At 35.5% G+C, this 14,560-nt stretch overlaps 1 protein-coding gene across 6 annotated transcripts in view; it reads right to left on the minus strand.

The window, feature by feature from the left end:
- ERBB4 (erb-b2 receptor tyrosine kinase 4) overlaps window positions 1–14,560 on the minus strand; it is a 1,279,207-nt gene that overhangs the window by 180,970 nt on the left and 1,083,677 nt on the right. For all 6 annotated transcript variants that reach the window (XM_045164586.1, XM_045164583.1, XM_045164587.1 and 3 more), the window contains one exon: window positions 4,467–4,652. In XM_045164586.1, coding sequence (XP_045020521.1) covers window positions 4,467–4,652 — 186 coding nt within the window. The remainder of the gene's footprint in view (window positions 1–4,466; window positions 4,653–14,560) is intronic.

Below are 14,560 nucleotides of genomic sequence, written 5' to 3' on the forward strand. Positions count from 1 at the left end.
AACTGTCTGATGTTAATTATAACTATTATTCCTTCTGCTTACAGTTTTCACAGGTATTCTATAACATAAATATAAATTGGCTATTTTACAGCATCATACCTCCCCTCCTACCAACTCTGTCAATAAAAAAGGATGCAGCCAACATGAAAGTGGGTATTGGAGTAATTACTATGATGATATCTCATTTTCATAAATTCTCTTTTGGTGAGAAGTGAAAGAAAAAAAATGGACTCTTCTGAATTACTGAAATAGCCATCTGTAAAATACTTGTGTTGACTCAGACCAAATTACTCATATTTTACAGACATTTCTGAAACAATTCTGTTTCAAAGCTTTCAACCTATAGCAAATAAAAGAAGATTGTTTTTAAATACTCCAGGTTTCAGGAGCTGAGCCAGGGACTTTACATGAGCTATTTTATTTAATATCTGCAAATCACTATAGCAATAGAAGTTTATTAGCTTTCTGTTGCTATAACTAACTACCACAAATGTACTAGATTAAAACAATACAAATATATTTTCTTACAGCTCTGGACTTCAGAGGTCAAAAGTCAGTTTCCAAACTGGAGGGAAATCAAGGTGTGGGCAGGCCTGCCTTCCTTCCAGAGGTCTCAGGGAAGATCTTGGGCTTCCCTTGTGGCTCAGCTGGTAAACAATCTGCCTGCAATGCAGGAGACCTGGTTTCGATCCCTGGGTTGGGAAGGTTCCCTGGAGAAGGGAAAGGCTACCCACTCCAGTATTCTGGCCTGAAGAATTCCATGGACTGTATAGTCCATGGGGTCGCAAAGAGTCGGACATGACTGAGTGACTTTCAGTTTCACTTTCACTTACTCCCCTGTCTTTTCTAGCTTCTAGAGGTTGACTGGTAGCTTCAGTTTGTGGGCCTCTTCCTCTATCTTCAAGGCACATTACTCCTACTCTACTTCCATTTTTATCTTCTTTCCCTTACTCTGATCCTTAAGCCTCCCACTTATGTGGATAGCCCACTTGGATGATCCAGGATAATCTCATCTCAAGATCTTTAATTTAATCACAGCAACACAATACCCTTTAACATCTAAACTAACATGTCCTCAGAAGCTGGGGATAGGACATAACATATATGAAGGCAGGGGATTGTTTTTCAGCTTACTACAGGTAGACAGTATTGTCTCGTTTTGCAGATGAAGAAAAAAGTAGTAATTGTTAACACCATTAATACACAGAAAATTCAAAAGTGTTGAATAGTTTATTCAAATTCACGGAACCAAAAAGTGGGCACTGGCACACTAATGTAATGTAAGCATTTTGACTCCAATGCTGTTTCCAGTACACAGTTCTGCCCTCAAATTAGGAATAAAAAGATAAAAGAAGGACTCCCTTCTTACAGGTAGGGTTTGTTGTTGTTTTTCATTTTCTTTATGACTTAAAAATATTTATCAAATAAATACTGAATAGCTACCTACATGTAAAACCCAATTTTAGGTGCTGGGAAAAAACAGGAATCAGACCAAGTCAGTAACTATTAGGTAATCTCATATCTTCCCATATGTTTGAATACTTATAATGTGGGTGTGTGTGCTAAATTTCAGTCATGTGTGACTCCTTGGCAATTTATAATCTTAAATCTATATCCATTGACTTGACCAAATTCAACTACCTATTTGATAGCTCCATTTTTATGTTCAATAAACCTTTTCAACTTGCCACATCTGAAACTGAACTGGCTTTCTCTACCTCAGGCAAGAGCACTACCATATTTCCCTCCCTCACCACTCAGTAATCAGTAATCAAAATACCTTGCTAAGTCGCTTCAGTCGTGTCCGATTCTGTGCGACCCCATAGACGGCAGCCCACCAGGCTCCCCAGTCCCTGGGATTCTCCAGGCAAGAACACTGGAGTGGGTTGCCATTTCCTTCTCCAATGCATGAAAGTGAAAAGTGAAAGTGAGGTCGCTCAGTTGTGTCTGACTCTTAGTGACCCCATGGACTGCAGCCTACCAGGCTCCTCCATCCACGGGATTTTCCAGGCAAGAGTACCGGAGTTGGGTGCCATTGTCTTCTCCACAAAATATCTTAATTTGTCTCAAAAAAGTATCTTAATTCCATTCACTTCTTATTTTCACCACTCCCAGACTTCTAACTGATATCTTCATTTCTGTTCTTGCATTGCCTTAATCTAATCTTCATACATAAAAGGGCATGATCTCTTTAGAGAATAAATTAGATTATATCATTTCCAGAGCAAAATACTTCAATAGTCACAGCATTTATAATCAAATCCAAATTTTTCATGCTACTCAGTATTACCACATACCTTGTTCTGTTTACATTTGTGTGCCTGTTGTCCTGGTATAACTAGTGATAGAGTCTCCTTTCACTCTTAAAATTGTTCATTTGGAAGACAAATTACATGGTCACCCTATATATATATAAAGGGTTCTGTTGTAATTTTCCCTCTACCTAAGTTTATTCCAATAGCCAGTCTCCCTCAGGACTCAATGGGGTTTGCCCTTAAGTCTCTCCTGTGATTATTTTTCTTCAAAAACTAAATCAAAGTGTTTAATCCAATACCTAGATGTTTTATTTGTTGAACATCTGTCCTTCCACTAGACATTCCAGTATGCATAATATGTGGTACATGGTAGGTGTCCACACATATTTATTAAAAGATTAATGACTAAATATATATGTCTACAGTCAGAGTTATATAAACATGTGGTATAACATTTAAATGGTACAAATGTGTTCAGTATACCAATGACCAAACTAATAGAGGAGGAAAAAAGTTCTGTTTAAAGAGAAAATAAGGTTGACTTCACAAGGGGAGGGAGCCCAACCATTGTTGATGGATGTAAAAGATCATGTTTTGTGAATCAAGACGCTCTGAGAAAAGATTTCTAAGCAGAAGGAATGTCATTTACAAAGGCAGAAAGGTTTAAAGCTGTGTGATTATTCAGGGAACTCAAAGTAGTTTCTATTATTAGAGAGTACAGTCTTGCATAAATGATATATTAATGCCATGAATCCCTAAGGACAAAACCTAAATTATGAAGAAGACTGCAGGAAATATAGAAAAGAGTTAAGAAGTTCAAAACTTAGTTTTGTTTTCATTTATACTGCTAGGATGACTTGAGAATTTCTATTGCATATTTAGCTCACCTTATAAATTATAGAAGTTCTTAGATAAGTAAATCAGTTTTTGAAGAGTGATATTTCAAACCTCATTACCATAAAGAATCCTCTCAGTTGTGAGTTTGTCATATAGTATTCACAAAATGGTAATACATGGTCCGTAAGGAAACTATATCGAGATTTATGGTACAGAAAACCAAAGTGGGCTTTTCCCTTGATTTTGGGGATTTGCATTTTAAGAGTTATCTTAAATTTCTGCATTGGATGATGTATTTTTATTCATTCTTAGATTGTAAAAAGAAATAGACTAAAACTACTGGATTACCATTTTGGCATTTATATTATACAAATGCTAAAATGATCAGATCTGTAGAATTTATAGAACATCAGGTAATATTCTGAGGTAAACAAGAGTTGACATAGTGAATTAAAACTCATCCCAGACCTATTTATCTTGAAGAACATTTTCAAGAGATATTGTTGGTACAGATAATCTTAAATGGTTTCTTTGAACATGAATATATACACCAAAGTCGCACACTGGCGGACTGCAGGACATGAAAGCTTTGTGTGACTCCCAGAGTGCTTTAGAAGTTTGAGCCAAGATTTTAATTTAGAGAAATCACATCAAAAAATCCAGAATTCTGGCCCCTTCTTAAATATTTTGAAGATCTGATAACTCTGGTGAGAAAAACTATAGTCCAAAATAGGGGCTATATGAGTGCATGTTTTCTAGTTCACCAACACCCATCTCCCTCCAGCCTCCTAGGTATGAGATCCACACCACACTATATATATATATATATATATATATATATATATATATATATATATATGCCTAAAACCTTGTTCTGGAACGAAAAAGCAACAACAGCAAAACCCACACAAAAAACACCAGAACAACAATAAAAAACAACTATTAAAGACCAATTGCAAATTATCAAAATGTCTAGGAAGATATTTAGAATTTGATCATTTGTAATTCTGAGAATTGAACATGCATGCTATCCTAATAAAATCATCTGCAAATGAAGCAATGCAAACTTTCAATCTTTTCTTCCTTGAATTCATTACTAAACAATACCCAAACACAAAAAAGTCCAGCATATCCAGTATACCAGTTTTTTTCCTCCTGACCAAGAAGTTATTTGTTCTGGCATCTTGTTAATATAACACAAAGAGTACATAAAATAGAACCAAATTATATAAATAGACTATGAGTTTGATCTGTAATTTGAATGCAAATATCTCCCTACCTGTATTATGGCAGATGTAATTCATTTAAACAGATTGAAAATACCCAAACTGTAGTAGATTAGGATATATAAAGGCAGAGAAGATGGGCACTTACCTTAGCTATCTGGACACACCAGTTAAGCAACAACTGTGATCCAATGTTATCCTTGTGTTCATGGACATAATCCAGCAGACAGCCATGGGGCATGAGCTGTGTAACCAGCTGAATGGTTGGGCTCAGACACACACCCAATAATCGAACTAAGTGTGGATGGTCCATACTTGCCATGATTAGGGCTTCCTAAAAGAAAAAAATAAATAACACCATTATTTCAACTCAAAGTTCTTTGCCATGATAGTTACTTGCACTGTACTAATGCTGTTGATAATGATTTTGAAAAGGTACTCTCATAAAATGGAATCAATTAAAAGTGAAAAAAGAGATTATTGTAGCCATTATATTTCTAAAGTGATTTAATTCAAGTGAAAATAAATGGAAGTTAGACTATATATATATATTAGAATGGTAAATGTTATATAATAACTGCATGCAAATTTAATAGTAGTATTGTCTCTTCTGTAATGTGAAAAATATTAGATTTTATTTACTGCCAAATTAAGTTGAATCCTAAATTATATTGTGGATTTTTAACCTTTGATCTTTGGTTCTAGAGTTCAGTTATCGATACAATAGAGTTATTTGCACAAGGTAGCACAAAGTTATGAAGTATTGTTGTTTAGTTGTTAAGTCATGTCTGACTCTTTTGCGACCCCATGGACCATAGCCCATGGAACTCTGCTGTCCATGGGATTTCCCATGCAAGAATGTTGAAGTGGGTTGTCATTTCCTTCTCCAGGGGATCTTCCTGACCCAGGGATGGAACCTGGGTCTTCTGCATTGGCAGGTATTGGCAAAAAGATTTTTTACCACTGAGTCATCTGGGAAGCCCCCACAGTTACAAAAAAAGCCATTCAAAATTAACTCATTCATTACTGATATGGATTCAGACATGATAAAGGTAATTTGTGAATTATTATTTTTTAAAATTATAAATATCAATGTAAAAAATTACAAATAATATGCCTTCCTATCTAACAATATGCCTACTATGAATTTATGCAGAAAAATAAACATTTTAATAAGACATTTTACTCCATAACCTTTGATTTTACTCAAATTTATTTCATTTTCAAAATTATAAATGATATAAATAGAACCATAAAATTTGAGAGCTAGGTGAGATTGTAAAAACTTGTCTACTCTAATTTTGTTATTTCATGAAGTGAGAAAACAGTTCTAACTTCTTTTGCATAATCATAAAGGCATTTTTGCTTAATGAAGATAAAGGGTGGACACATGATGGATATTTAGCCCATCCTAAAGTTAGCTTTCAGTTAAAAGCTATTTTAAGTGTCTTTACTCCAATTGGAAAGTGATACAACCTTATACATACACACACTCACAGAGTGGTTGATACATATATGGCAATTTATTATCAATCAGTTTACCTATATGCAGGTATAAGAATGTTCATCATACTCTTTTTGAACATTTTTTGTAGCTTTAAAAATTTTCAAATAACTGAGGATAAAAAGCTATACTGAGCTTCTCTTTAAGACAGCATGGCAGACTGATACACACATTTACTTTTATTTCCTCTTGATCCCACCATTTTAATAATAAATGAATCAATAAAAAGCCAGAAACCAACAATCACAAGAAGAGGCAATGGGGATGGAATACTAAAAGTAGAAAGTGGCTTATTAGTAGTAACTGACTTAGCAAACATAGAAAATCTGAAGCCTAACTTAGGAGGTGAGAAACTGAAAATAAATCCAATTTACGCCAAGGGTGTACACACAACAGGCTCAGTAGTGTTACACCACAAACCACTGTACATAAACAGAGTAGGAGGGACTGACTTCACCAGGATTGTTTCAAAGTCCATCTAGGAAGCACTTAGAATACAGATCTCCTTCATCCTTGTGTGTGTTTGTGTTAGTTGCTCAGTTGTGTCCGACTCTTTGCGACCCCAAAGACGTGGCCTGCCAACTTCCTCTGTCCATGGAATTCTCCAGACAAGAATACTGGAGAGGGTAGCCCTTCCCTTTTCCAGGGAATATTCCTAACCCTTCATCCTTAGGAGAAGTTTAATCAAAGGGGTTGTAAACTATGAATATTAGGTAACAGAAATAGAAGTATTCTGGTAAAAATAAGGAAGTACTCTGGTAATCGTGTAAATTTATATATGATGAAAATCGAGGCCACCCTCTAGTTCCTTCTCCCAAATGGAGCTATGATTTCAAAATAGTGAAAGTTTTGTTTAAACCTCAAATTCTATATCCAGCAAAATTTGAACCAAGTGAGTGTATATATGGACATGTCTGTTCTTAAAAAAGATTATCTCATAGGTTTCCTTTATCTGTTAGACGTGCTCATTTAATAAAAAGTGAAGGGCACTTTAAAAAGTGCACTTAATTGTGAAAACAAGGAAATGACAGGAAAGGGATACTCCAGAATCAAAGCTCTACAGGCACCTGATATAGGAGCCAGTTTAGACTGGAGCAGGATATCTTACTCTAGAAAAGATGTAAGAAGATGGATGAACGGTCAAAGCAACTGAACAGGAGCACAACCATGTAGAACCATTTGACTTTTATTAATATTATCTTAAAGTTTTTTGAGAAGATAGCTTGAGAGGATTATTATCTCAAAGCTATTCACTTTTAATCTCCACTACTCTTTAGTAGGGCTGAGTTCAGCAGAGTCTGAAGATTATTCATAATCATGGGTGAGGCTGATGGAGTATATGGATTTTACTGGATCCAGCCAAGGTCTTATGTGAATTATAATGTTTTATTTTTTGAAGAAGGAAGAGTGGGGCACTATGAACTCGTGTGGAGATAGGAGAGTTAGGAGGCCAAACAGAAGAAATAAGTTGGTAAGGGGACTTCAGCGTCACTCAAAGGACTTTATTTTTGAGCCTTTGGGAGTAGAAGCTGAAATTGTTTTTCAGCTGACCTCCAATTCCTCCTTCCCCAGCAGCCACAAGGACCCAGACAAGTAAGAGAATGAGAGAGAGCACCACTGGTTTCTCTGCTTTCTTGCTGAGTCCACCACCAGCATAACACCTTGAGAACTGGCAGGCCAGGGACCACGGAGAGGCACCACCTCCCACAAGGTCAGTGGTGTCCTCAGGTGATATCAGTCAATGATGCTGAGATAGGACCTCTCGGTGTCTCAGAGGGAAGAGAAGCTCCACCTAGGGACTGAGCTGGTAAGAAAGGACATTGTAGATACCACTTGGTGATTGCAACTGGCAGACTAGTTTGTATGAGACATGCAACTCTTCCCAAACTATTTGGGAAGACTTCCACTGAAGTTGGGATTTCTGCACAATCAGCAAAGCCAGAAATTTGAATTATTGCTACAAATATGGTTCTATTTGGATCCATGAAGCGGAAACAGTTTGGTTTTACTTCCTGTATATTTCAGTCAACATTTGAAATAAAGCAAACATTTGAAATAAAGCAGACTGATGCAATTAGAAGGAGAGTACAAATAGAAATGTTAGCCAAGTTATATTATCTATTATTTAATCTAGTATTTTATTAAATAGTAATTAATGTTAATATTAAAAGTGTGAACCAGAGGTTCTTTCACTGAATTATGATATGCACACATATAAATATACACATGCTGCTGCTAAGTCGCTTCAGTCATCAACAAAAAAGCAAAACATATTAAATTGTCTAACTCAATCAAGTAACAAATTAGATATTTAATTAGATATTAAATATTAGATATCAGATTTAATTAAACTTATCCTAATTGTATTCCGTTTCTCTTCTGTGACTCATCTTTCAAGTCCTAGCATTTATCACTACAAATGGCCTAGGTTTATCATTTAAAGGGTGGTTTTCCTAGCCCCACTCCCAGATAATCAGGTCTAGAAATGAATCAGGAATCTACATTTGTAGCAAGCTCCTGCAAGTAGTGAAGCTACTGCAGAAAATATAGAACTTTGAGAATCTCTGAAACATCTCCATCTATTGTATATCTCTATCATTCATTGCAAAGGAAGTCACATGCAGTCACCATTGTTTGATCCTTATTGTAACTCTAAGAAGCAGTCAAAGGAGGCAGCCATTCTCTGCTGTAACATAAGGAAACCAAGGCTGAGCAGAATTATTGCCCTAGGTCATAGGAGTAAGTAGAAGGATCAGAGTTAAGACAGGTTTTCTGATTCTTAGAACAGTGCTATTTCCTAGGACGGTAAAAACACTGAAATTTTAACATTTCAGTTCTATCAGCACTTTGAAATGTAGATGCTTATCTTACTAACAAGAAGACAATGCCAAACACCTTACTTTAGCCATACCCGAAAGAACTGGATCAAATCATACTTCAGTTCCTAAGGAGCAACTCAAACAAAAATTTGCACTTATAGATAAATTGCCATCACTTACAATATGCTTTCAGAAAAAGTCAAAGAAAATATATTTCTCTGATTTCCTATATTATTTGGTATAGGCCATTTCCTAAGATATAGAACATGGTGAAATTTAAGATACAAGACAGACTTTAAGGTTATTTTGGCCTTTTTCAGGATGAAATATATAAACAATTTCTTTTCTTTTACAACTCAAGGAGTAATATTTCCATTTTAAATATGCATGTAAAAAGTTTACAACAGAAGAGTGTAAAAATGTCGCATGAAAGTTCTCTTTAAAAAAAAAAATCTATTAGTAAGTCCTGGCAAAAAAGCTGGGGTTGTATTAAAGAAAATTGCTCATCACACTACAAAGAGTATTTGAAACCAAATTGCAGAGTATTTGCATAATAGTTCTCTTTTTCTGAGAAAGAAAAGATGAACAGGACACTAATTGTAGGTTTTATTTTTTTCATAAAGGAAATAGCAGATGGCTTTTTTGGGGGAAAGGGGAAGAAATAAAGAGAAAAGAATGTGGATTCATTTAGAGTGATGAGGGGGATGGAAAGGGGAAAGAAATCCAATATTTTAATAATGGAGTGTTGGGTTTCAATAAATTACTCTGTTGAAATTAATAACGTCCTCCGCTACCTATCTCTGTGTGGGGCCTTTGGAAGCAATTTTGGAATTTTTGCTGCTGTCATTAGAACATATCACCGAAGGCCACTGGAATAAATACAAGTTGACAGATGTATTAACAATTTTTCCAGAAATGAAATTATTTTCTGTCTCTGTTTCCTGTTTTGCTTTACAAAATTTTTCTTGTAGGTGAATTAAATAGTTTTCTCATTGGACAGAGAGGAAGGATGTAACAGGTGCTACACTGAAAATTCTAAAGGAAGAAGATCTTTCTTTATAATGAAGTCTGGTTGGAATTAAGGACATTTTTTTTAACTATCAAGGGATGACCAGAGAATGGATAAAAAGCTCTGAAGCATGTGTGCCATTATTCTCTAGACTATGCTATCTGTATCTCTATTTCATTCTGAAGGAAAGACATTTCGATGCAATAATGAAAGTGAGCAATACCATTTGTCACATTAAGGCATCATTTTGCTCAGCCTTCAGATGTTTATACCTTGGCACTTAAAATTATTTTCTCACTCATGTTGGTTAGGAGTTTCACAAAAAGAAAAAAATATATGGTCACTGAAAACTTATGAGCTATTCTGTTTATGAAAAATATTTACTTCAGCCAAACTTTTACTGTTTCATTATGTCAATGGACCATTAATTCAATACCCTCCAGCTGAAAATGGGGCGATTTTCACTGCATCAGGGATAAGGAAGATAAAAAAGGGGGATAGAGAAAAAAAAATAAGCAATTAGCAGAGACATATAAAATTGTGCTTAATGTAACAGTCAGCAGATTTCTGAATGTTTAAAACAAATGCCTCTCCTAAAGATAGAGGGGGTGATAGTGATGTAGAGAACAAAGAAGATAATGGTGATGGCAGTGATGAAAAATGAGATAAAATTATCGGTCCATAATAATGTTTTACAAATCAGTTCTGCTGCAGATGGTATCCAGATAATAAAATAAATGAAATCTGCATCTGTTCACTCATGTCTAGAATAAATAATAATTTACTAGTGCAAGTAGGTAAGCAGTAATTAGACTGAATTAATACACCATCAGTTTAAGTGGGTCTACATTGCTCAGTGACATTCTTTTCCAATCCCTGGTATCATTTTTGTGAACATGAAAAATCATATTCGGATCCTTCTAACTTTTGGAGTCAGAAGTTTTCTATCCCTGTCTCCATCATTCATCCATTTGCTGTCTGAATCTTAGATCTAGATACCACTTATCAGTGCTGCACAATTAAGAACTTTATGAATAATTTATACAAGGTAGAATTTTTGAGTATTTTTATTACAGTTATTGGAACCTGCTTTTCCCTCCTATATCTTAAATGTGGAAATTCTATCATGGCTTTGTCTCTAGTACCCTATGTTTTCATCTCTAACTTCTTGCATCCTTATATCTTATAACTTTAAGAAATATGACAGAGTTATCAAAACCATATGGAGTCAACTGCACAGTTCTGTGGCTTCTCATGATTTGATATACTTTGCACCTAAAAATAGCAACATTACTATCTAAAAGAGGGCAAGCAAAATTCATCTTGATCATATCCAAAATACCTGTGTAAAATATCTGTCAAGAATATCCAAGCATGAGAATTATACTGTGCTCATATTCCAATCTGGTTTTTTTTTCAACTCCTGTAATTTCAACAGTCATCTCTGAGTAAAAGCTAGTAGGTCTTTATATATGTGTATCTCCCCTATCATAGTACATATTCCATTTTATTAGATTTGTTACAGGTCTATCATCTCTAATGATTTATCTGAAAGTAGTAATATGAGCTGATAAAGTTATCAAATTCTCATACAGTATATGGCTCATACTAAGGTAGCAATGTAATTTTATTAATAAACAAACAGAATCTGTATTATATGCCACCCTCCCACCCAACCTCATCCCAGGATTTCAAGTGCCTTGCTGTCATCCTGATGTAGAAAACCTACTGCATCTCTAATTTAACACACAAAGTACATTTCTCCATAAAAGCCTGTCTGCTATTTTTACCAATTTTCTAAGTTTCAGAAATATTTTCTGATTTGGTTTTTAAACCTTGGATTCTGATTTGGTATTATCTTTTCCGAGTTCTTCCATTCCATTCCATATCTATCAGTAATATTGTGCCAAGTCCCATTTACTGTTTATTTCAATGTAGCTCAAATCTATATCCTTCCATGTATTTTTAACCTGACTTCTAGTCAAATTCAGACTCACACTGCTGATGTAAAAGGAATGTTGATTTTTTCATTAACTCTAGTCTGTTTTGGCTATAACTTACAAAAAAAAATCCTTAGCAATTATTTTTTTCAGAGCGCTACATAGATAGCTTTAACCTTGCATGTACTCAATAAACATTTGAGTTAAATTTGACATGTTGAAAATTGCACTACATTTTGTAATAAAGACATTTACATTATTCCCCCAGCTATGATGCCAGTGATCTGTGGAATTAACCTGCATATTTCTCTTTGCACCTCCAGATTCATTCTCCATCCTTCTGCACTTTGCCTTGTGCCCAGAAAAATAGATCGAAATGAATGACAACAGTCTACCTTGTCTCTCTATTGGTTTAATCTGAATTCAATCAATAATAATAAGCAACAGAGGACTAAAGAAAGAAGGCAGAGAGGTTAGTATTTATCCCTCACCTGCCATTTCCCTGAACCTTCTACTAAATGTCACAGTGGTAATTCTCTCGCTCCTTCATGCCTAACAGTTCTGTTACAATTCTTGAGAGGCTTCAACAGTCTATGCTAGTGTTCCTCAAGCCTACCCATTCCTTTATAAAAACCCCTTTGCTAAACTCTCTTCCATTATTCCAACTTATTATACCACATGCCTCCTACTGGAGTTCTGATGAGGTAAATTTGGGCAAGTCACTTAACCTAAAACTTATTTGCTAAATGACAGATTAAGTCACTGTTGGGGAAAAAATGGCATGCATGCTACACCAACCCTCCTTCCCCTTGCTCATGGTAGAGACTGCTAAGCAATCATTGTGGTAGGCTGATAATGAATTACTAAATATGCCCACATCTTAATCCCAGGAACCTGTTGATATACCCTATTCGGAAAAAAGTCTGTACAGATTATGATTAAATTAGAGATTTTGAGATTACAATCATCAAGAGTTACCCAGGTGAGCTCTAAATGCCATCACAACTATGCTTAAAAGAGAAAGACAGAGGATTAGCTACAGAGGAGTCAGAGGTGAGAGCCAAGGAACAAATGCAGCCATCAGATGCTGGAGGAGGCAAGGAACAACTTTTTCTTTAGAGCTTCTGAAAGGAATTCAGCCCTACCAACACCTTGATTTCAGAGGTCTGGCTTCCAGAAATGTGATACAATATTTCTGTGATGCCAACCCCTTGGAAGAAAAGCTATGACAAACCTAGACAGCATATTAAAAAGCAGAGACATTACTTTGCCGACAAAGGTCCATATAGTCAAAGCTATGGTTTTTCTAATAGTCATGTATGAATGTGAGAGTTGGACCATAAAGAAGGCCGAGCATTGAAGAATTGATGCTTTTGAACTGTGGTGTTAGAGAAGACTCTTGAGAGTCCCTTGGACTGCAAGGAGATCCAACCAGTCAATCCTAAAGGAAATCAACCCTGAATATTCATTGGAAGGACTGATGCCGAAGCTGAAGCTCCAATACTTTGGCAACCTGATGTGAAGAGCCGACTCATTGGAAAAGACTGTGATGCTGGGAAAGACAGAAGGCAAGAGTATAAGGGGATGACAGAAGATCAGATGGTTGGATAGCATCCCTGACTCAATGGACATGAGTCTGAGCAAGCTCTGGGAGATGGTGAAGGACAGGGAAGCCCGGAGTGCTGTAGTCCATGGGGTCGCAAAGAGACAGACATGACCGAGTGACTGAACAAGAACGAGTCTGTGGTAGCTTGTTACAGCAGCCATAGGAAACTAATACAATTACTGTATTTCTGTAAGGACTGGATGAGGACTCAAAATCCTTCTCAATTCAAGGCTTTGGCAATAAAAACTTATTTATTGGAAGGTAAATGTGAGATTTAAACATTGTTGCCTTGAATTTATACATATTTTTACAATTAATTCTGCTGTTAAGTCTTTAGCTTGGATATACTATATTAGTCTAATCTAAATGAAGCAGACATGTTTAATTCATTTAGAAATTAACATATACATGTAATAGCCAAATGATATACTATAGGCAAAGGGCTTATCACAGTGCCTAGTTGACTCTTAAAATGTTAGTTATTTTTACATTTGTATTAAACTAATTATATCTGAAGGGAGTGAAATCATTGAGTAATAAAGGCATGGCCTGGAGTCTGGAAAAAAAGCTGCAGCCCCAGCGTGAATCGTCTTTTTTGAAGTCTGGTGGGGCTTTTGGAATAAAAGGCAGATAAATTGACCAAAAAATAATTTTTCTGTCAACACTTTAGAAGCTATTGTTTTCCCACTTAAGCCCATGGAGAGCTAGAAACATCTCTTCCTACTTTCAACATAAAGTAATCATGAAGTGTTAGGAAATAACCAAAAGTAGTTAGAGTTGCAAGAAAACTTCAAGGGCAATACAAATTTGTTCTATAACAAATAGTAACCACCATTACAGTAATAACAGTAAATAGAAATTGGGGTTAAAGTAGATGATAAAGACTAAGAGGTCCTGGTGAACTTTACAGTCAGAACAGAGACACTTAATCGCTTATTGATTAATCTTAGTAAAGTTATAGAAAGAGAAGTACAAAGGTGTCTGCAATTAACATTTCAGGACTTATATGGAAGAACAAGCTCAGTGAGGTTCAAAATGTATCTTCTGAGAGGACACTGCAATCTGCTATAAAGAATGAAAACATCAACTTCCTAGGACTGGAATAAATCATCCGAGGCTATAGATTCTACAACTAGGGAGGAAAGAATAACTATTAGCTTTCAAATAGTGCCTACTGCTTTTATTTTTCTCTCTAGAAATGAAAATTAATTTCTATAAGGTTATTTGATCTTATCTTTTGGGTAAGTTCTGTGTTATTTCCCCTATAGCTTTCTAGTTTTTAGTAAACAGTCTATCTAAAGTCAACCTTTTCAATAATTTCATCAGATCATAATAACAACTGCTGCTTGATGTCAAATTGCACC

Source organism: Bubalus bubalis, chromosome 2 (genome assembly GCF_019923935.1).
Source record: "Bubalus bubalis isolate 160015118507 breed Murrah chromosome 2, NDDB_SH_1, whole genome shotgun sequence".
Classification (NCBI taxonomy): Eukaryota; Metazoa; Chordata; class Mammalia; order Artiodactyla; family Bovidae; genus Bubalus; species Bubalus bubalis.